Source organism: Aythya fuligula, chromosome 3, assembly GCF_009819795.1.
Source record: "Aythya fuligula isolate bAytFul2 chromosome 3, bAytFul2.pri, whole genome shotgun sequence".
Lineage (NCBI taxonomy): Eukaryota > Metazoa > Chordata > Aves > Anseriformes > Anatidae > Aythya > Aythya fuligula.
In genome coordinates this window covers 2,384,517-2,409,267 of record NC_045561.1, presented here as the reverse complement: position 1 = coordinate 2,409,267, position 24,751 = coordinate 2,384,517, and the positions used below count along the sequence as shown (strand labels likewise).

Sequence of the window (24,751 nt, the reverse complement as noted above, 5' to 3'; positions counted from 1 at the left end):
GAGCCGTGTAAATTAATTAAGGCCGAAGAGGCAGTTTTGGGGTTGTTCAGATTTCTCTGCTTCAGTTCCTGCCTGCCTGTGCCCTGTCCTTCTCTAGGAGGTGACAAGCAGCATGTCAGCATCTTCTCAGTCTGCTGCCGTGGCAGAGGAGGAGGAATTTTAATGGGCTCCTGAAGTTTACGGATATTAAGAATCAGATTTAGAATTGCAGGCTGAGATCACTCCCATCTTAATAGCACAGATTTTTCTACAAATGAGCAGTGCTATGGTGTCCTCCTTCCTCATCTTTGCATACAACGGGGCAGGTGAACATGAAATAAACGTTAGCTTTGAAACTCAATGAGCGTTGACAGGTGACATTTCCTCCTTTTTTGACATGAAGATATTTACATGATGTCAGAGTTTTCTCCTCAGTGCATGCAGATGGCAAACAACACAATGTACAGGCTGCAGAACCACCTCCTCTCCCCCCCTCCCCCATTTCCATCAATGCATGCCAGTGACAGCAGGCAGGACGGAACTGGAGAAAATGAAAAATGTTTATATGATTTCCCACCTTACTTTCTTCCTAAATTTACCATCCCCATACCTCCCTTTCTTGTTACCAGGACATTCCCATGCATGACACAACTACTACCTTTAATTCAAAAAAGACATTTTGTGCTGAAAAACACATTAAAAAGAGATGTAAGTTCCCATCATGATTATTTATTTTTGTAATTATAATTAAACATATATACACTGACCTACCTGCTAAAAAGAGCAAGGTAACCTTTAAAAGTCTGGGTCTACATAGAGGTGACCTATCTGGTGTGCAATCAGTTCTGACTTCCTTTTATTCAAAACAAAGAATTGCAAACTGCAATGCTTACAGCAGTTTGACAGCTGTTTTAATACCAGGAAACGACTTGCTCTGCACTGGGCCAGCACTGTTTTCTCGTATTTTTTCCTTTTTCAGCCACTGGCTATAAAAAAAAAAAAAAAAAAAAAAAATTGGCAAACAGTAAAGAGCACAGGAATTGCTGGTCAGCAGTCTTGCTATTTCAGCATCGTGGCTGTGCCAGCTGCTTTCAGGAAAGCCACCTTTTCTGGTCAGGCTTTGCAGGTTGCTGTCACCAGGGCTCGTACAAACACTCACTTGTGGCTGTGCCCCCTTGGCCAAGCACTTCAAATAGTCCTCCCTCAGCTTTGAAGGCAATCCAACAGTCATCTCATCGACCTTCTTTACTGCTCACTACTAACCTTCATGAAATTTCTTTGTTTTGCAGAGAAAACCTCATGATTTTCCACTGACACGTTTCCACTGCTGAGCAGTACCCCTGTCCTCGCAGTGGGTCACAACATGTTCAGAATAATGAGCTCTATCCCCGAGTGAATTCCTTGTCCAGTTTGAATTGTGACACCAATAGGTACATCCTAAACTCTCTGTTATCTTTCCAAATCCCAGTAAAGCTGTAACACATTCTAACACTTTTTTTTTCTTACGCTGCCATCCAGTTTTTCCAAAGGAAACACAGCAGTTCTTTTCATGAGCTTTTTGCGAATTTTGGAGGCTGACACTCTGCCATGCAGTAATTCCTAGAAAAAGTACAGCAGAACAACTGAACATTTGAACTCCCACAAATAACCTCCACAATGATTTTCCACATGACCCAGAAGAATTATTTTTAGAAGCAGAAAAGTAGTTTTATTCTCTATTTCCACTTAATCCCTGTGATGTTGGATAGGACATTCAAGAAGGATGAGTGTTATTATTTCTCCGTGATGCGTATTTGTTTGGAAAAACTATAATTCTTAGAAGTACCAGCCATGATGAAGACATGCTGTTCTAAGTACTGAGTAACTCATGGTAAGAGACAGCTTCTGCCTCCCGAGAATTTACAACCAAAACAGATGAATTAGAGAAAATAAGATGATGAGAAGCTCATTTTGCAGGCAGGGGTTCTTCAGTTTCTAGTTTCGCCACGTCGTTTTGTGGGAGCAACGACAAGTCACCAGTCCTTCTGGCCTTTAGACTCTCTGCCCTGCTCAGCCACAGGGAGCCTTGATCACCTTGCTGTGAACTGAGAGGTTTTGGCAGAGGCTCTCAAATGCAGCCTCACCTGTGATCCAAGCAAGCAAACTCCCCTGCCTTGCTTTTCATGCTTCTTTTTTCACTTTCCAGCACTGGGGGCTCTGGGCACCACTGGGAGGTCAGGGAAGATGCTCAGCAGTGCCGACCACACCATGGCTTTTCCAGCTTTGACATCCCGCTGGCTTTGGAGCCAAACAACATTCGTGGGACTTCCACAGCATCTCTATTCTATTCACTCCTCAGCAGCTCAAAACCACAGCAAGTAACAAACCCCCGACAAATAACAAATGCTCTGAGAGCCTTACAGGAGCCCAGCGTTTCTGACAGCAGCTCCTCAAGCCTAGCAAACCTTCAATTATCGCAATGCTAAGGGGAGATGCATGATGTGGTATCTTGCACAAGACAGTATCGTTTCCCACACAATTTTAATTATTTGCTAATCTCTTGCTTATTTTTACAGCCAGAGGAAAATCAACAACTAATGACAAATGCTGCATGAGCAGCTTTTTCTGTACGATACTAGAGAGAACTTTGATTTGCATGCTGCAGCAAATGAAGCCATAAATTCTATTTACTGTAAAAGCCCCTGACTATATATCATATTCCAGAGTAACACAAATTCTGGTGCAAGCAACATTGCAGCACGTGGTTGTGGAGGAGCCAAGGAAACGTGGACAGTGTGATCTATCAAGTCCCAAGAAAACACTGCTGCTCTCCACGGATGGCTGACTTTCTTACCAATTAGTTTTTTGGTGAGACAGGATAGGGTTTGTGCACTGAAAAATTCTGAGATCAAATATAAACGTATAATATATATTATGCTGAGATCAAATATTAAAGCTCTGACAAATAAAAACCCCAGCAAATCCCTCATCACCTGTTTTAATAGATATTTTAGTAGCTAATAGGAAACGTAATCCAAACCTACTTATAGGACTCTCTCTATTTCTGAAATATTTTCTAGAATTGACACACAAGCGCTTTGTGCTCACATACAAAATAGTGCAGAATGCTTCAGAAAGCCATGACATTTCATGTCATTTGTCCCTCGCGTTTTGACATGTGAGGATCCACACTGCTTGTTTTAAGCAAAGAGCACTAATGTGCACGCTACAAAAGGTTAACTTACTTTTATCCTCCTTTTGCAGGTAGAAACAGTTAAATGATAGACTGTAGGAGTGTCAGGATCACAGGGGACCTACATCTCCTCAATAATGTGCCGGACACAGTTCAAGATCCAGGCCTATAAAGAAATTCATTTACTGTGAAAACACGCAGGAATATTCCCAGAACATATTTGACAGATGAAACAAAAACATCTTATCAGTCCTTCTTCATTTGCCCATTTCCACGAGCCCTTCTCTGCCCTGTTCTGGAGAAAATTAGATTATTTTTAATACAATGTGTCGTGACGTTGCTGTTGTGTTATCTCAGCAGGGCGCAGGCTGCTGCTGAAAGCCGACACTCGGCAGGGACCAAGCGGAGCTGCAGCTGCACTCATGCATTATCCCCCCAGGTGCTGCCCATCGCGGAGAGAAAACTCACTTGTTTTTTCCTCCGACCCCTTCTGCTGCTCACCGTTAGGAAGAAACCACAAAGCCTGGAGAGCAGTGCAGAGCCCATGGGCAGTGGGATGGCAGCAGCAATGTCCCAGCTGAATTTGGGCACCTGGCCTGGAGCAGAGGACAAGCTTGCCCCAGCAGGGCAGGACAGGGCTCCGGGGTTCAGCCCAGCCCCAGAGAGCAGCAGCAAAGGGCTGGGGATCAGCTCCTGCTTCTCCTGATCCCCACAGACTCTCCCCGCTGCTCCCACAGAAGTCAGGGAGCACCTTGCCGGGGGGACAGTCTGTGAAGATGTTCTTTCCAATGAGATCCTGCGTAAGCACAAATTTGCGACTTGCTGCTCATTTAGTTTGCAAATCTATCAAAACACCTCAATTTGCCTTATATATATATATATATAAGGTTATTATCATCAAAAAGTAAAAAACAAAAAATGTTTCTCGATTTATTTATTTAAAGTTTTTGTTTGTTTGTTTGTTTTTCCTTTTTATACCTCCCTGAATGCAAACTGATCCTAGAGAGCCCAGGAGAAATTCAGCCACACTTGAGGCAGTCCCAGCCGCAGCTCCATGCGTGTGCAGGGCCAGCACAGAGGAACCCGTTTGCTCCCACAGCTCATCTTTATCTGATTTCTTCCTCTCTGGGTTCATTGGCTGTACTGAGAAGCACATTCTCATTTATACAAACAGCATTCTAGTTCTTTAATTAAAATGCAGCTTAATCAGAAACAATTGACCAGGCATCGCCGAGGCACAATATAGAACAGCTTGTAACACAAGCCGCAGCATTAGGGCTGTCGACGATTTTCATTTGTTTCCTTATTAAGGAACATAAATGAGGCCTTAAATTATTTGGAGATGCTTAAAGAATATAGGTATGAGCACTTGGTGAGTTAATCACATCCAGACAGAAGACTATTGGTAATTTCTTTAATTACAGTACAACTAATCAAACACAGAAAACTCAAAAGAATTGGCTGGTTCCTATGGATTAGGCTGCAGGGGTCCCATCTAATTTCAGCGACTTAACCCACAATTTCAAGTAATGTATTTCAACTCAAACTCCAGAACAAAAAGCAAAGCTGTATAGCAGATGGTGAGGTTACCATACCATTTTCTGTATTTTTATTTAATACAGCTATAGCTGAGGTTTGGTGGAAAGAGAAAATTAACAAAGTTATCAAACGAAGTCTTTCTATGGCATTAATACAATCAGTTTAATGCAGCTGCAAAAAAATTAATTCATAAATTCTTAAAAGCCAACTAGTTTCAACCTTTGTCCAAAAGAGCAAGTGTAGCTGTCAAAGCAAACGCAGATGTATAAACTGCTTTTTTTGTCTGTTTTACAGCATTATTGTTTAAGACTCAAATTTATTTTCTTTATATTACTACTTAGTTATGTTTATTTAGGTTTCTTCATGTATAAAATAAATTACTGTAATTAGCTTACTATTGTTGTGAATTGCAATCTAACTCAATTTAAAATCATTCTTAATATGAATTTTTCATATTTCTAAAAAGTCTTTATATAAAATATTTATACTTGGCTAATTCTGACATCTAGAAAAGAATGAGAGCAGTTAATCGAGAATGGAAATCAGCTCCTGCTAGAGAAGACCTAAAGAATCTTAAAAGTATTCACAGTGACACATGGAATAATAATTACTTTTACATGGCGCTATAATGGAAGAGGTAATAGAGTGTATTACAATGCACGAAAATAATACGCTGTCCTTAATCCAACATATGGTTTTCATGAAAGATGAACTTAAATTACAGAGCAACCATGAAAAAAATAAAAGCTAGCAAGTGAACAGAGGGACAGACAATTTACTACCTTAATATGAATACAGAAGGAAAAATATCTATCTGGCAAAGCCTCTTCACACAAGGATGAAAAGTTAACTTTTAGGGAAGTTCCCTTGATTAAACAAAGCAGTTGGAAAGAATGTGAGTGCAGCTCTCCCATCTTAAAACAGAGGAATTGCCCAGAATTTTCAGAAGCCTCCAGGTTTTCATGGGTACTTTGTCATATGCATTTCTATCCCTTGGTTCTCCAGCAAACTTGGTATCCTCCTGCTAAATCTCATGTATTGTCCAGCCAGTTCTCACCTTGAATTTCCTAGGAGCTTGCTGACCTCAGGTGCACACAGTTAATTCTTCTTAGCCAATTTATCTTATCCTTCTTTTCAGCTAATTCAATTACTTTGTGATCAGTGATAGAAGACAAAGAAGAAAATAAAACTAGCATAACATTAATGAGCAGAGTCCGGAAATTCACCTAAAGGTTTTCCTGGGAGATGTCTTCAGCGGACCCCAATGACCTGAGAAACAAAGGGGGATGTTGGTGCCGTCCTCCCGAGCAGTCCTGGCACAGCAGGACCGGTTGTGTTCCGCTGCCATCCTCGTGAGCTCTGGCTCAGCTTGCAGCCAGCACATGGGGCTCACGCACCTGCAACGCCTGCACAGCAGGACAGCCTGCACGGGCCAGTGCTTCTGCTCTCTCACACACATGCAGTGTTGAGCTCTGCTTCTCGAGGCAGCACTTGCAGCACGACTTCCTTGGTGCCTCACCTCAGCATGCCTGCTGCCACGTACTGCACAGGGTTTAATTCCCTGCCCGTCAGTCCTCGGCCCTTTTGCTAGTTGTTGGTGCCACCACGTCCTTCCCTCTCCCTGTTGCTGTGGAGCGCTGCCGCTGCCCAGACACCAACCAAGGCACAGTGGTGTACAGACGGTACCACCAGCTGCATCTGCTGCTATCTTCCACCACTACGTATCCATTAAATATGGATTAGAGGAGCAATCAGAGCATTTAAGAAATAATTCCTGCATGCTGGTTTCTGTGAAGGAACGTGGCGTTAGTTAGGAGGTCATTATGGGAGAGAGCTTTTCATGACTTCTGTAGAAGGAACAATCACAGTAGTAATAATTAATGTGTAATGAGAGGTCCCAGTCCAGCCTTCTCAGTTATCTGACTCTGGCTAAGATTTTCAAGAATACAAAAAGAACTTCTTCAGATAAATACCAATTCAGAATCAAGTAGTTTCGCCTCTAAGTACAAGAAATTTTATTTTCTCTTATAAAAAGAGTTCTAAAACCTACTTGGAGCAAACTAAATGAGGAAGAAGCCTGGCCTGTGACTGACAACACAGACCTCTTCTGACATGGATGTGAACACCTCTTCTTTTGGGGGAAATTGTGTAATTTCCCTGAATACAAATTGACCAATTAAAAATAGAGGAAGACTGACACTTCGTCTCACACAGCCATTATGAAAACAAAGACACTAGTGCTCAGTGAAGGCTGGCAACTGTGTATGCCACAGAGAGCTGAAGACAGAACTGACAGTTAACTCAGGGATTTGCTTGCTCCAGACATGTTGGTTCTGGATTAACCAATTTAAGATGTAGTAGTGCATACGAATCCAGTGAGGGAGGCTGCTCTCTGAGATTGCAAAGCCCAGGAGCAAGGAGTGACTTGCTGCTCATGCACTCAGGAGGAGCTTTGCTGACAAGTGAAAGGTTTAATCAAATACACAGAGGGTACCCAAACTGTTCGGGCAGAGCGTCCCTTCTGCTATCTGTGCGCTTAGCTAAGTATACTCCTCATGCTCTTCGAAGACTCCGCTTTGTTTTAGTTCCAGCCAAAGAGGATTTCCTCTCTTCAGCAAAGAACGCAGAGGCAAATTCTGCTGATCCTGGAGCGCTAGGGAGGCATCCGGAAAGGTTGTTTAATTGCACTGCTAAAAGACCTGCGCTCCTGCAACTTCAGAGCTGTCTGTAGGCAGGGAAGTAGTGCTCTCCTGCAGCCTCCTCCAGTTCAGAGAGGATTACACTTCTAGGCAACACCACCAAATGATAAGCGGTGCACTTCCACACTACTGCAAGGTGAGACAACATTTAATCCTGAAATTAAAACTCTGGAAAAAAAAAAAGAAAATGTGCTCATGAAGATTTAAAAGTCGATATGCAGCTGTAGCAAGCTAAATGTAATTTTGCAGCACGAAGTGGAGACCGTAAAAAATATTAAAAGGCACCATTTTGGACCATTTAAAGTAGCTAAGGATACATGCACAACACAGATTACCTGGGGTGGTTCACGTTTCTCTAGCTGTCCTTTAATATCATAAAATATTGTTATCTCCACTTCAACTAAATGATGCCACAAAATGTGATTTCAGATAAAGTGTAATGGGGAAAGCTGATGAACCCTGCAAAAATAAGCATTCTGTAAAGATGAAAATGTTTCTGCTATCGCAGATAGAATACACTAAAATCTCCTTACAGCTGGAACAGGATCATGAGATGTTACTACAGGGTTTGCCACATGTACTGCGGCAGCCTTAAATATTTCAGCAATGAGCGAAGGTGCTGCCTGGTGCCACGCTCAGATTCATGCAAGCACTGATTTAGGGATTAGCCGAAGAACCAAAGACCCAAGTACCTGCAACAGCTTGAGGAGACTCGAGCTCCAGAGCATGTTTTGAATTAAGTTTTCTGCCGTGCCTCAAGAGACTGGGTTTTCCTCAAGCAGCAAATCAGGACACCCCAAGTTCTCCAGCACTGTTGCAGCTCTGCTCTCTTTATGTTCTCTAGTGCTACCATAAGCTTGGCTTAAGCCTTGACTGAAGTGGTCTCTGTTTTTATTTAACAGCTGGGCTTTTGGAATTAAGTGATCAACAAGAGGCCCAGCAGTGAATAGAAATGACTTTGGCTTAACAGGGAAGTACAAATTGTGATTAATGAAGACACAGCCACCTTGTGCCAACAAGGTGAGTGGTACTTACATACATACACAATTCTCAAATCCAATCTTTTAATTAAAAAAACAATCATTAAAAAACGATGCTCAGGTAGAGACAACTGCTCCATGCAACGTCACAGACCATTTTATTGCTTAAGTCGTTGAAACATAATTTTGAGTGGCATCTTCTTGTTTGGGCACCACACTAGAGGGGATCCTATAGCATTCACACGGTGTTGGGCAGTGACTGCTGGGCAAAGCACCAAGTGAAACCAGTGCTGAGCTGTCACTGCCCCTCTGCGCGTGGCCGTACAGGGCTCTGTGCTGCTCTTCTGAGGCTAAAGCACAACCAAGCTGCTCCATGTAAGGAAGGAAAAAGGATTTGCCTCCCTTTTTTTGTTGAAATTTGTTGAAGGAACAGCATTTCCTAGCAAACTCTCCCAGAAACAAGGGTTCCAGTATAACGGTGGTCAAAACCTGGTCCAAAGGAAGGTATGCTTATTTATATTCTGAGGACAGCTTTGAGCCCTTAGTATCTTGTTTTCCATATTAGCTCTAACAAAGCGTGCCTTTTCCAAGGCTTGCTAATGAGCCTAGCACACTTAGGAAAAAATTTAAAGTATACAAACAAACTCACTGTCAGATGGGTTTTTCCAAGGCCTGGACTGAAACTCACAGAAATAAGAAATAAATGTTATGTCCCTCCAAATCTATTACAAACTCTGATGAAGAAAAAAAAAAAAAAAAAAACTTGATTCTTGGGCCAAATCTCCCAGCTGCTTTTGCAATTCATAACGGGTCTGGCTGAAGAGTTAGTTCATTTTTATAAATCCAGTTCCTTTTTGCAAAAAAATGTTACTTTAATAACATTCAAATCCTGATTATTCCAAGCTTAAAAACAAACTTTGTTAAAAGACAGTGCCTTTTCCTGCAACGCACTTTCACTTGACACACATGGAAAGAACTCCCTGGTGTTTCTTTAGGAAATTGTGTGCCCCTTCCAGAAGTGGCATGGTTGCTCAGATTAGGATGAGCACATATGAGAAGAAAATTAATCAATCAAGATAGAAAGATAAGGAGACTAAAATTACGGTGATCGGTAAAACTGTCAAAGAACGCAAAATAGTAAAGCTCCAGAAATTACACACATCAAAATCCAACTAATGGGTGAGCAATCAATGCAAGATCCAAACCGACAACATTGCTCCAAATGCCAAAACATACGAATGTCAGTTTTTGAAAGATGTATTTCCCTGTATTTCCTGTATTTCATCAGTGCTAATCAGCACTGGATTCTCAAGGAATCTTCTGCCTTCTGGCAGGTGTAACATTTTCAATGATCCAGTAGCTAACAAACATTTCTCTTCTCCATATATACTCATAAATAGCACGGATTTTATACCTAAGCTGTTGTAAGCAGAAACCAGAAAACATTTCTGCACTCAGTTACTCATGCAATTGGGTAACTTCTGGGTGCAAATACACGTGCGAGCTGTAATCTGACTCACCTGAACATGCTCTCCTCGATGTTCGAATTTTCCTGTCAAATTACACAAAAATAACCATATAGGAACTGAATGTGTTTCTCAGAAATGCATATGCTAGGTTTGCCACAAAGCCTTTTTCCACTTCCAAGCTCCATTACTCAAAATAGCTCTAGCTCTGAAGTGTTGCCAAGAGGCTGGCAAGACACAAAGCAGCTTTCACATGCGAGCTGCAGCCACTTGTTTCTTCACCTCCTAAGCGACAGTGAAGGGGTCTGGAGAGGTCTTGACCAGATTAAACCTTTTCTCCGCCGTATGCACCAGAAGTCTGTAGGCAGCTACTTCTCATAATACACTCGTCTTTCCAGCACAGACGGTGTACTTACAGAAGTAAATGTTATAGCTGCTGACATTTTATAAATTTCATCCCAAGGACAGCACAACAGATCTCGGCCAGGGTATCTCTAATGCCATGACACTCAGTGACACAACACCTTTTGGTTCTCAAACAAGTATGCACAGTTTTGACTGATGAAAAGTCAGGAAACAAGCTAAAATGCATCACATTAAATCACACCAGCATTTGCTTGTTCTTGAAGGGAGAAGCCTCCTTCAGATTATGTCACCTGAAATGGGAATTATCACCAGAGCGATTTTGATGGAGGTTTAGCCTCATCAGAACAAGTTCTCCAGCTAGTCCTTGTTGGGAGGAAAGCTTCCCATGCTCCCTGAGCACATTTTTGCTTTCTAATGTATAGCACAAGCTACAACCCCCTTCCTGTTTCCTCATGCTAACATTAGACCAGAGGCCACCTCAGTAAACCAAATCTTCGTGAACTTCAGGGAGGACAAAGCCAGCACGGACTCCATCATACAGCAAACCCTCCTTGATCTCACAAAGTCCTGCACCATGCTATGATGGGAACCAAGTGCCATCGAGCACACGCAGGAACACGTCATCCTGAGAGTGAAACAGCAGCAACCTGGAGCTCAGAAGCTCACGTCTCCTCTCCTCAGAAGCCAGATCTGTGGTATTTCGTGGAACAGGGCTCCAGACCAAGCACCAGCAGACCTATGGGACGACGAAGACTTTGAGAATTCCAGAGTTTGCTGCTCCAAAAATATACTGTTTGACCAGCCTGCTGTCAGAGCGATTCCTACTAAAACAAACATTTAACATGTGCAAATACTAAAAGATGAATTTCCTGTTTGAACAGTCAGCACAACAGAATAGTGCCAAAAGAATCATTGCAACATCTGTCAATGTAACCAACCAGCTACCAGCCAGAAAACAGGACAACCATGCTCTGTCATCAAGAGACAGAAAGAATGTCCCAGCAATGCCTTCCTGCATCCCAATTCTCCCCCAGAGACGAATGAGTAGCAGGACAGGGTGAGAGTAAGACTGTCACTGCCATCTCCTGCCCTTCCCTTCATACCCAAACAAGGCAGTAAGCAGCTTAGGAGCAAAAGCACCTTTGGTACTGAGCTCAAGGACCACACAAATGCAGCAGAAGAACCATGCTCTGGGCAGTGACAAGTTTAAGATTCATCACCCTGCCGCTGCTCTGCCCTCATCGACTCCAGCCTCTGACCTAACACTAGCAGCCCTCCACTAACCCATATCCCTAAGCTCTACATCTAAACGTCTTTTAAAGACCTCCAGGGATGGTGACTCCACCACTTCCCTGGGCAGCCCATTCCCATGCCTCACAACCCTCTCAGTAAAGAAGTTCTTCCTAACATCCAACCTAAACCTCCCCTGGTGCAACTTTAGCCCATTCCCCCTCGTCCTGTCACCAGGCACGTGGGAGAACAGACCAACCCCCACCTCGCTACAGCCTCCTTTAAGGTACTTTTAGAGAGCGGACCTAATGCTCTTTGAGTATTGTTTTTAAACGTAAACAGGGAAAAATAACATTGCATGATGAACTCAAGAACTGGCCTCTAAGATCACCAACCCAAGCTCACAGGCCGCCAGCTCTCCCCATTACACGTTAACAAGAAGGCAATGCAATAACCTGGGCTCCTTAATGACACTCCAACACCAAAGAGAACAATTTTGGCGGTGTGGTCCTTCCACAATCTGTAAGACAAGGTGATTAGGACGTGCAGCAGGATGCCCTCATGCCCCAGAGATGTTACTGCACCAGGAGAAATGGTGCTGATGTGGCTATGGGGTTGGTGAGGCATTTTTGTTGGGTTGATTTTTTTTAAACCTATTTGAGGAACCAAAAATTCCTCTTCAGCCCAAATACCTGAAAATAAGTACAGCTGTGTGCAGTGAAAAGGTTAAGGTTATCAGCTTTACAGCCATGCTTTAAAAGTGATGTATAAAACCAAACAAATGCAGATCTAAACAAATTAAATCTAGTCCACTTCAACCAGTTGAAGAACACCCCCCAGGTTCTAGAAGGACGAGGCTTCTACCATAAGCAGCCAGGAGAAAGTTCCCTTTTTGAACTTGGTGCTGGTGGAAATCCAGTGAAAGATTGCCTGAGCTGGCTCCTGCTGTTGCAGCACATGGAAGATGCCAGAGTGCACCACGATACCTCAGCTAGAATATGCTGGAGCAAGGCCAGCAGCAGCAAGACGACTGATTTCCAAATGCTCTGCCCCTCGATACCTGTACCAAGCCTGCAGAAAGAGAAAGCAAGAGCTCCCTGCTCTTCCAGCTTATGTGCCTGGGATCTGTACATGTGAATGGGGCCTTAGCTTCCCAAACCCTTTTTCCTGTTTCTATTTTAAATGAAAAGGAACCCCTGAGAACTTGTAGCATGAGGCATGTCCATAAATCTCTCCCAGCTCAGGGCATCTGAAGTGCCAGCACAAAATGGTGTATTTGCAATTTGTGGCAGGTTTGCTGACTGCTACTTGTAACGTTGTAAAATCATGGAAAGTAAAAATGGAAGGAAAAAAAAAAGCCATTTCCACGGGGACTGACACCTGCGTTAGTCTATCCAACATTTCCAGCATTTTACACTATCCTCGGCTTACTTGCACACACTGGTGTTTGCAGTTCCCTTTGTTTCCTTTGGGAAACCACCCCCAAACATAATCCATCTCATTTACAAGAAGCTCTTCTTGATATTCGAGCTCAGTGTTCTTTTTCTTTTAATTCTGCTTTACCAGTCTTACTTCCTCCCTCTGAAATCGCTCCTTTATTACTTTGATACATAATGTTCTCCCTTTCACTGATAATCAGTGGAACAGTTACATTCCCTAAACCCCAATGTCAACACAACAAATTAATGGAAAAAATCTGTAAACCGTTAGCTGCATAAATAGAATCATAATAATAATAAAAAAAAAAAGCCACCAACAACAAAATAACAAAAATAACAAAAAATCCTTCATAATTACATTCCTACAGAACAGCAAAACCTGTCTTGATAGTGTGGATTCAATTATCAGAGATAAAGTTCGGAGGAATAAACCCCCAGCACCTCTTTAAACACAGGGCATGACTGCAGAGCAGTTTCCTGAAGCCACGCCACGCGGTTCGAAGCAGTTAAATCCAGCTGGCTGAATGAACCATACAGCTGTGGCTTCCCTCAGCTCTTAAATAAAATATTAGGGTGTGTTTCTATTGTTTGTTAGCTGTCATCAGCCCATCTCTCAGCTGACGGAGGTTAAAGGCTATGTAGATTCCTGGGACAGCTGTTTGGTAATTGTCACAGCCAGTTACTTGGTAACCCACGAACAGGGATCTCAGGAGGTAGGTTCTTGGTTGCTAAGCGATAAATTCAGGTAAAATAACCTTTTCCTGGATTTTATTGTGACTACAGCCTCCAACTGTATAGTCCCAAGCTACTTTTTTTTTTTTTTTAATTCCCAGGGATGGGATTTAAAATCATTGTTGAGTAACTTTTCTGGGATCTCATGCAGCACTGAGGATGGGTTAAATGAAGTGGCACTATATTCCACTCCTATTTAAATAGATAAATCCACAACAGACTTCCCTCAGCATGCTGCAGTGTGTGTAGTTAATTTGCTGGATATAACAGAGTGATTTACACAACAACAGGCTGAGGAAAGCAGAAAGAGAGGCAGGCCCTCCTGCAAAAAGGACTTTGTGTTGCTATTTCCTTCTTTTTCATCTTTTACTTACTTATTTATTTATTTATTGAGAAAGCGCAACCTACAGGTTTGAGCTGAGCCAGATGCTTTTGTGACTAACGCTTGCTAAGCAAACCACCGAAGACCTCGCTGTCCTTGGCAGCATTATAGGGGTCAAACTTCCCCATGTACGTGGTCCTCTAGCAACTTTCCCACGTGTGTGTCGCAAGCAGGAGCTCTCGAACATCATCCCAGCTTCAGTGCCAGATCTTCGTGTAATTTCTTCACCTACAAGACAGAGATACTAGCAAGCATTATTTTTCTGCATCACAACCTTATTTATGAAGGCCTTTGAGGATGAAAGTCTGCTCTTGCCCAACAGACACATAATTTGCTGATGTGTCATTAGCAGAGATACAGCTGTGCGCAGTATGGCAAGGCGCTGGCGACGGGTGAAAGGAGACAGGGGTCGCTTGGCCCAGGCTGTCAGCAGCTTGTCCTAACTCCGGATGCGGCATCCACGTGTGACCCCGAGGGGAGCGCTGTGGGCTGATGGCTTCCCAAGGTCGTGGGGAACAGGGCAGCTGCTCTGCAGCTCTGCTCGGGGAAGGGTTAACGGCCCTGACTGCTTCAGCTCCATCTTACACAACCGCAGCTTGCAGTCCGCATGGCTGTCTGTTCTTCTCCTTTGTATTTTCTACAAAGATATCATTATTAGTTGCTACAGGACAAATCCTTTGACCTCTTGTCATTGTTATTTATTAATTCTCATGTCCATCTGCAAGGACCAATGCTTGTCTTCCTCCGAGAGAGAGATGCAGAAAGAAGCTGGCTGAATTGGCTGCACTAAATTCACCTTGCCATTACGAAGCAGGCCAGAAAAGGGCTATGGTTCGGGGTCGGTGCCCAACAAAGCTTCAGCATGGGCCTTGGGGTAGTTGCTGACCACCATCTACATCCATCTATCGGTAAGCATAAGTGACTCCAGGAGCACCAGCTGGGGGAGCAGGTGGCTCCCCTTTCCAGCAGGATCTCAGCAGTGTGGCGAAAATCCCATCACACTTCTTGGAACTGGCCGCATCCCCAGAGAGCAGTGGGCACAGCCTCTCCCATAGGATCTGCAGGAGGACAGCGTGTTGGTCCATGCTCTGGAATGACACTGTCTGTTTTCCACTTTCTTTCTGGAAACAACTGGCAATGTCAAGATGATTTTCCAGACACACTGGAAGGATGGCTGCTGGACTATCGCGTGACTTATGTTCCTTCTGAGGGGAAGAAATCTATGGTGTTCCCTTGTTCATAACCCATAAGTGTATGTAAAGCCTTTCTGTGGTATGTGCACACGGCAGCTGCAGGCTTCTGACCAAAATGCTCCAGTGCTGTGACACAAACACACCTTGGTTAAGGAGTATCATAGGCTAGAGGAAAAATATTTTAACAAAGATAGGCCAATTATATTATGAACACCCCAACCTTCAGGCTGGGTGGCTCAATGGAAACATATACAAGAGGATAATGCCCTGCTGAAGGCGAGTCCTAAAAGCTTGTGAAACGGGCAATTTCTGAAAGCATTTTCTGTCCTCATATGCTGTAAGAAACTGATGAAACACACTTGGTAATACTCAGATTGAGACAAGTATTTCTTTAGTGTCGTTTCTCTGTGTTATAACCACTGAACTACGGGTGTTCTGCTACCCTGGCTAGCCAAATAATCCTTCTTTTTTATTAATAAAGGTTAAAGGAGTGAACTTAAACCTTGGCTTGAATGACTAATGTACAGACACATACCAAACCCTTTTGTTAGAGCCACTGTCACAAAGATAACACAGCAGTTCTCATTTGAATTACTACAAAAACTACCACTGAATACAGAGGTCTGGCCCATGTGTATACAAAACACAGTGGAAAAGATTACGGTTTCCAGAGGGACAACAGGCCCATTTTGCACTGGTCCTGCACTTCTGGTGAAGCAAGAAGCTCATTTGCCAAAGGCAAATTTTCCTAAGCAAAAAGAATACGAATCCAAAATTCATGCTTCCCACAGTCTTACTCTTTTTCTTTTATTTCAAGTTACATCTTCTTACATATCAAATTGATTAAAACAGTTGCACCATACATTTGTACCAAAACTCATTTCAGTAGGAAGGCAATTGCCCCAGCCCAGCCTGCCTGGGGGAGATGGCTCGCTCCAGCACGACCCACGGCTCAGGCCAGGCAGGAGCACAGCCAGCTCGGGGAAAGGCTGGTCAAACAGCCCAGCTCCTGTTTCCAACCAGAGGACCAGCAGCACACCACATTTTCAGCTCCTGCGTGTCCCATACAGCAAGAGAAGGTGTCAGGCTGGGGATTCCCTACTGGTAGCTTCAGCTTTATCCTCAATTCCTCCAACCCCAGAAACACAAAAGCTCTAAAGGTGTGTTTTGTTTAAGGCACTTGATTTGCATGCAAACACCAGGCAGAAAATATCAGCTGTTTTCAATGTGCAATTGGCAGAAATTGGGTACAGTGCCTTAAATGGAGATCACACAATACTTGGTGGAACACCGGAGTCTAAAGGCAATGTAGATGAAAACAAGAACTGACAGTGGCTTTCAAATGCAAAAAAAAACAAAACAAAAAAAAAAAAAAACAAAACAAACAAAAAAAAAAAAAACATAAAAGCAAGCTAGAGTAATTGGGGATGGTAGGGAATAGGCACAGGTCATATTTTTCATTACAGGCATTAAAGAAAATTCACACTCGTTTGCATACATCACATTTAAAAGTGTTTAAAGATGCAATCAGATGAAATACAATCATATTGTACTCCCATCTCTAAACCACCCATCCCAATCCATTTTGCTTCTTCAAAACGAGGGAAAGTGGTGGTTTCTGACAAAAAGCAAATACTGTCTTCTGTGCAAGCTGAAGCTGAGCCAGCACCTATAGAGTCAATGAAAGCATTCCTGTTGACTCCAATATGTTTTGGATCAGGCTCTCAGTAAGACAGACTCTTAGACCAGGGAATTGTCAGTTACTGAAGTAGAACATCTCATAATCTGCCTCATAACCCAGGCTTCCTGTTCCTCAAAAACACTTTTTTGAGGAAATGAGGTGCCATCTTTGTGAGACATTCGCAGGCATCTTTGAATGCTGAGGAAAACTAACTCATTGCAGCAGTCATACTGATAAGGGGTTAGCAAATCGGTTTCAAAATGCTACAAAGACCTATTGCAAGAATTAAGCATGCTGCTGGATTTTTGTTACGCAGAAAGAAATTGAATGCCCCTTTTTCTACAGCATATTATCATCCTGTGCCTAGGACTCATTTCTTCCCTTGAAATGCCATCATTTTCATATTGTTCTTTATCTTTCTGTTCATGTTTCAGAAGATGATTAAACTTCTAATAATTAAGCAATGCCTTCCTCCGACTGGCCAGGCCCTGCTTCTGTTTACTTATTCCGCTGCTGCTTAGCCACTAAGCCTACCTAAAGCAGCAGTGATTAAACAAGCCACGACTTTTTGGGACACAGGCAAACGTAGAGTAGAACAGGGAAGGCAAAGATTTTTAAGTCACAGAAACCTTAAAATAGCACCCTCCTCGCTTGTCATTTTTGTACCTTGACAAGATCTCCGGCAAAAATTTTTGCATTTTCAGTCTCACAAAAACCATGGGTTCTCCAGCAATGAGGCAACGGAAAAAATCAATACTTGCCATGTACCATGTAACCAATAGAATAAGGGCAATGATTTATGTATGGATGGATGCAGACTGAATCAGCTGGGGCCTCAAACAGAGGGAGAGAGAGAGAAGGAGAGAGAGAGAGAGAGAAAGAGAGGTGTGGGGGTGAGCCGGACTGCAGTGATTATTCCTACACTATGGCCAGATTTTTTTTTCTGCAGCAATAATCCCCCTCTCTAGCACTGCAGGACATAGAGGAAAGACTAGCAATGTGTGGAATATATGATGGACCAGCTTTTCGCTTTTGCCTCAGAATAATGATGCTATGTTGAATATTAAGGTACAGTAAAAAAGGAAGAATGATATATGGTCTGCAGTCCTTCAATCTTCCAGCTACCTCCACCCTAATAAAGACCAATCCAGTGGGTCAACAAGCAATAGTTTAAAGAGAGTCAAATTATCAACAGGATAAAATGTACCATCACTGCTTCATGACAAGAAAAAGCAGGAAGGGCTTACTGAAGAGAACTACTGTATACCCCAGGAGTTTCTGCTGAGAATATAGTTTTGTAAATTGGATTACCAGGGATACAGCACTATAAGGTATTTAATGACTATGGTAACTTTTAGGATATCTAATACTGCTGTTGATTTAAAAACAAAACTATCAAGATAAAGATTTACTTAACTGTTTGTGTGATACAGGATACCAATAAACACTTATCCAAACTATATTCTATGCTTTATTGCTGTATTATTAGTAAATAGCTAAGAGATGACTTTAAAGTGACAGAAATTTGCTACAGAAATGTCATACTGTTTTATAAAAATATCTCCTCTGTAGTGTTTGCAAATTGCTAAAATAAACTGTAAACATTTCTGCAATGCCTTGGATATTCAGCCTGTATTTACGTTTCTGAGAATCAGATGTTCATTCAGTACTTTCAATATTATAGTTTGCCACGAAGTAATCTTGTTATAACTAATATTTCTGCCGCAATTACCATTAACGACTGAATCAATTCTCTTTTCTCCCAATAACATGTATGTAACATTTAAACCTCGGTATTGGCAGTCTTTCTCTTAAGAAGCATAATGTTCTCAGATAATGCTATAGAACAATAGGAGGCCACTAGTTAAATGCACTGGTTATGCAATGTTAGATTAACTAAATCTTTAAGAATTGTAGCATATTTGAAAGCCCTGCATTTTATGTATGTCTGTGAATTTATCAGGTCAGAATAACGTAGAAATAATTTCATTTCTGACTTTCCACAACATATATATGATTCTATGCTAGCGAGATTAATCATTAGCTACCAAACTACATTTTTATGTTTTATGGTTAAAATAGCAATGAACAGATTTAATTTAAGTAAAAATAGGTTTTAGGTTTTAAAGAATGTGACTGCATGTGACCAGACTTTGGACTTGAATGAAAAACATTTCTGACTATTTTGCTTTGCTATTACCTCCCTACCTTTTTTATATAAGTTATACTGTGCTTAGCATAACACAACATACACCTGTATGGTCATATCAAAATAACAGTGGTGCAGTAAAATAATATCCTACAAATAGACTTTGTATTTAATTTCCCATTCATTTGACAATGGCAGACAATATATTTCAGAGAATGAAAGTATGAAACACATTACAAAGCAGAGTATATACAGCTCATTAGTAAGTCAGGCAGAAAATTCTTTTTGTGGCAAACAGGAACAACTAATGGTTCTGAGAGCCTCGAGTTCTCTCCCCAAATTGGAATACAAACATTTCACGACTGCAAATATTACTCAGGCCTTGGAATTATGTTAGGCTAAAATGGAAAAAAGCTGCACCCTATGTGCCAAAATTAAAGCAGGACTGAAGACAATCCATAAGTGAAGGTGAAGACACCTTAACAACAGCTTCTAGTACACACATAATATGATGTGAATAATTTAAAGGGATTTCTCAAACTTCTCAAAGTATTGAGAACAGAGCAGATTATCAATATGCTTACCTTTGAGTAACACATGGTAATTCTTCTGCTTTCTTTCTCTTACAATAAACACAGCAGCAGAAACTCCACGTACAATGCTGGACTTCCTTGAATTTTGTTCTGAGCTTCAGCCAGAATACCATGGACCTGGAGCACTTGGAAATGAAGAGGGATTAACATGAGAACCTGGGCACTACCCCAAGGGAGAAAACGCGACAGTCTACGAAACAGGTAATAGCTCCCCACAGCACCACGACCAGGTGAGTTATCTGAGCAAACAATGCTTTGGAGCCAGTGACGTGGAAATTATTGTTGAAAATTAATGAAAGAACATTGCCTTGATCCTGGACCTGCACTGGTTTGGTAAGTTGAAATACAAGCTTGCATAGTGAAAGAAATCTGACCAAAGTCATTTTAAGTGTTCACCCGGTTATAAATGAGTATAGCAACATGGAGTTCATTTTAAAACAACAGACAAGTTTCCATGATATAAATGAAAGGCAGAGTGCACTATCTTTACTGTACTTCTGCATCTAGACACACTGCACTCTGTGCTCCAAAATTTGCAGTGGCAAAAAACTTACAAAATGAGCAATATTGTTATAACTAGGAAAAGCTTGAGATAATGATTGTATTTGCAATACAGAAAATTATTTCAATGTTGCATGTGAAAGTCTTTTTCATGCAGAAGTAAGTTTGGTTCTTTCCAGCATACTGTGTACTCTTTGCAAATTATCATTTGAAAACCTTCTTAAGCTGAAGAACTCTCGTGGTAAAAATCCACAGCTGTATTACTGGAAGCTGATACAAAAACACTGGAGAAAAAGAAAAAAAATCTTATTCACCATTTTAAAAGAAGGAAAAGATTTTAATATGATGCTTACCACAACTAATTTCCTTCTCATGCTTTCAGCTTTTATTACAAGAAATATGCAGTCAGGGCACAGTCCTGTGTCCATTTAAACTAACAGCAAGATTATCCGTAACACTAATTAAAGTATTTTGGTTGACATCTTCTTAGCATTTACAATATTTGTACTTCGGGAACAAGACCAAAAAAGAAAGTTGGTGTATAACTTTGTGCAACGTTCTTAAAACATGTATTGTAAGTAATGTGTTAGTTTGAATTAATTTTAAATACCAGAAAACGTGTGCATACAATTGTGTATTTGTGTATTAACATCTTAAAACAAACCTGCTAAAATTCTCTTAATTTCTCTTAAAAGCCATACAATATTTAATTTTTTTAGGTACACACAGATAGAAACACACATTTAAAACTTTTTTATTAAAAAATAAATTAAATTGAGTATTGTAAATTGTCACATAAATAAGGAAACATCATGGAATTTACTAAATTGAAGTGCTTTATCATGCACTAAAACTGGAATATCGTAGATCGTCAACATGCAGATTATGTCTTCACATACTGTTGTCTTTGTGTGCTCAAAGGATCAACATTTGCTAGAAACTGCTAAGCTACTTCTGAAAAAGTGCAGCACTGCCAGCTCTAGCTGGAACCAGCCACAGCTGGGGTAGCGAACAGCACAAGGTTCAGCCTAAAACACAACAAAGCAGACCAGTGAATTTATCAGAGATTTAATATTCGGTATTGTAAGGCATCAGATTTAATAAATAGCAGAAGGAGCAAAAAAAAAAAAAAAAATCAAAATAAAAGCATGATAGGAGATGATTTGAAAATATCAGAGACACAAAAGCAGGATACCCTCTGCAAATAACCTGATGTTCTCTAGGCAAGGCCTCAGTGTTGTGAACAAAAATACAGAAAGCTAAACGACTCTTGCTATTCGCCATATAACAAAACCAAAGTATTTGTGTATCACTGCTCTCCCTGACCATTGGATAGCTAGTGGTTATCATTTGCAATTACAGTAATTGCATCTATTCTTTGCTATTACTTCCCATACTTACAGTGCGCAACACAAACCTCATTCTTTTATCTCATGCAAACCACCCCAGCTCTGCCAACAGCTCTTGAATTTTTAAAGAGGTACGCTCTCCCTCCTGCTTCTGTTCCTCCTGAAATTTCCTGACCCCAGATCTCACGATAGAGCAACTTCCATGGATTAAACAGTTCTATAGGAGTCACCTAATAAAACACTATTAATTGTAATAGATTTTTGTTTCTTCTTCCAATGATATTTCCATGGCAACATTTTCACATCCTATTGTTGAGGGTGTTCTTCATTCCCCGCGCGGGTTAACCACAGGGCAGGAAGGGCAGGCTGTTGGTCAGCCTTTATTTTCTCTGGTCCTTCAGCAAAGGTTAGTTGAGGTCACCAGAAGCCAAAGGGTAATTACTTTTCCTCAACAGGGTTAAAGTCACACAGATTGCTATTGAGACAACTGTATGGACGACCTTCAGCTTTTTATGTTCAATCTTCTTTTCTTTTAGCAGCGCCAGCGTTAATAAGGATAGAGGATAGGGAAAAGCCCCACGAGCCGCACGCTGTGTGCATCTCCAGCAATGCGCTTTGCGGGTGCGCTCCTGCCTGCTGCTGCAATTGGCATCAAGAAATCAATTAGGCAAGTCCCAGCCACACAAGGTTGCGCAGTGATTAAACACAAAAGCTATCAACAGCCAGAAAAAGGACCTATTCTGTGATTTCTCTGCTCAAATAACTTTTATAATTATTCCAACTCAAGAACTTTTTAGCAGGGCCAGCACCCCTGTTTGTCTGCTTTACCAGACTCAAATTCATCACCCCCCTCACTCGCTTCACTCGCAGTGAATCGGGATTGCGGTTTTAAATGGGGAAGATTTCAGAGCTCTGGGTATCCACCTGGCTCCTCCACAGAGCTTCCCATGGAAGGACCACCACCTTGGGAGCGTGGAGGGACAGGAGAGGGACAGGCAGCCCTGCACTGCAGGGGAAGCCAGGAAAACAATCAGGGTAACTGAGGACTCTGTGTGGATTCAGGGGAGGGAAGGCAGGCTTGCTTTCCAGCTGTACCCTACACAGAGTTGAAATGTGCCCAAATTGTAAAGCAGCGTACCACAAAGATCTAGCCCATAAAAAAATCACAATGCCTAAAGCCCACTGTAGGGAAAATGCAACTAGCTTGTGATGAAGACCCCAGGAGCCGAGTAAGTGAAACCTCAGCCGTGCCCAGCTGTTACCAGCCACTGCAGGTAGGAGGCGAATGAAAAGCTAGCGGGTGTATCCTCCCTGGGGCTCTGGCCTGGGTGGCACTGGCTGCCTGGCCACCTATTCTTGTCCTTCTTGTGATACAATTATTTTTAAAATAACTATTAAAAGTCAGTAACACGAAACAAGGAAAAAAAAAAAAAAAGAAAAAAAGGGAGGGGGGGAAGTCTTCTTTCTGAACCTTAGCTTTGGCCCCATATCTTCTGGCTATCTTTTCCAAGCTCAGTGCTGATGAAATTAAATAAATAAACAACATAAGGATCAGGTTTTGATCATTACAATATCCATTATAAATTAGGGAAGAGCAACTCAGCTCCTTCACTGATGCATTTCTTTGTAAACTCAGCAGAAGTTATAAATAATCGCAATGCTGATAAATGATAAATGTAAGATTTGGTAATCAATCAATTCAAATGGGGCTAAATGGAAAAATAATGCATCATTTATATTTGGCTATATTGTACAGTATGTAAATTATTGAGTACTTGCTATACCACTTTCACTTCAAAGAGGTGGTAGACAAATAGAGAATCATAAAACAGAATTATCGGACTATAGCCTTGTAACACTGTTTAACCATCTGCGCTATACACAACACATTGGTGGCACGCCAAAGGTCCTCAGAAAGTTTCTTCTCTCCAGTTTTAACAAGGGCAGATCTTTCTTTGTTTTGAAGTTGCACTTCCCCAGGCACAGCACCTGCTAGCTTCGAAGGACAAATAGTAATTCCTAAACAGAAATCATGTTAAACAGGGTTACAGACAATATTCTCAAATTAAGCATAAATGCATTACAGGGACTATCCACCAAGAAAAAGCTTCAAACACAGGAATTTAAGAGCTAAAATTTCACAACTAACTTAGACATATACGTTACATCGAACATTCATACATATAAGAAATCCAAACACCCTACGTAACGAAAACCTGTTTGGTAAAGGCACTCAAGCTTCCTTCCATTAGGGAATGACTCGATATAGCAGCCACATGGTGACGATTTGTTCTTAACTCTATTTGCAATCTTGCATTTCTCTACATTAATGAAGACGCTAAATTTTTGGAAAGGGAATTTCATTTCCCTTCTTCTGGTCATGATGCTGGGAAGCATGTCAGCCTGGGACAGCACACCAGCACAGGCTGAGGTGGCCAGCTTTCACCGGAGCACACCGCCACTAGGAAAGGGCTTCCCCTTGCTCTGACACCTCCCAGCAGAGTCTGGGGAAGAGCAGTGGGTCTGTGCTCTGTGAGGAAATTAGGAATTTCCAACTACTAATGAGCCATACCTTCTGAATTTCCCACATTTTCACTCTCACTTGAGTAAAGGCAACTGTTAAGAGCTGGTACAGAACAAGGCAGACACAGGAGTTATGGGCACTTCCCCACAAACTCCTGTAGTATTGGAAGTCCCTTCTATCCCATCTGTTCAGAAAAAATTGGGGTTTCAGAAGAATACATAAACATCCAGGGATAGATTAAAACAGGGCGGTCCCAAGCAATTTCAGACAGCTACCCTGGCTTAACCTGCTCCCTTGGGGCTCAGAATCAACGACAAGGGCTGCGAAGTGCTGACGCTGGCAGGCCAGAGAGCCCAGGAACATTTATTCACTCTTTTTTCATCATTAATTTAGGATACATCGTATCCAACTTTATTCAGACAACATTCATATGGCCAAATGCAGGCTTTCATAGTAGGTATTGAATCATTAAAAACCACAGCAATACGATATACCAAGCCTTTTATAGATTTAAAAGTCAGAAATGGAGAAAAACACTACTAAAATATAAAGTTCATCTGCCTTTTCCTCTGGTAAATCTGTGGTAGGGTACCACAGTCATAAGTGATTTGTAAATGGTTCTTTGGATACATTTTGCATCCACAAGCAATGACCAGTAACAGCATGAGCTTGGAGAAGACTGACTGCGTCGGCATTTTTTTGCTTGGGAATCTTCTCTTGGGTTTCTATTTTGTCTTAATGAGCAGAGACTGAAAAAGAGCATCTCTGCAAACCGCC

General features: G+C 41.7%; 1 protein-coding gene across 2 annotated transcripts in view; it reads right to left on the bottom strand.

Moving 5' to 3' along the window:
• The window catches only part of CCDC85A (coiled-coil domain containing 85A), a 134,887-nt gene extending 115,186 nt beyond the window's left edge, over positions 1-19,701 (bottom strand). The window contains exon 1 of one of the 2 annotated variants that reach the window (XM_032185870.1): positions 19,592-19,701. In XM_032185870.1, the coding sequence (XP_032041761.1) occupies positions 19,592-19,606 (15 nt within the window). In that variant the 5' untranslated portion in view covers positions 19,607-19,701. The remainder of the gene's footprint in view (positions 1-19,591) is intronic. The other variant, XM_032185866.1, reaches the window with a different exon arrangement.
• Positions 19,702-24,751: the final 5,050 nt, after the last annotated feature.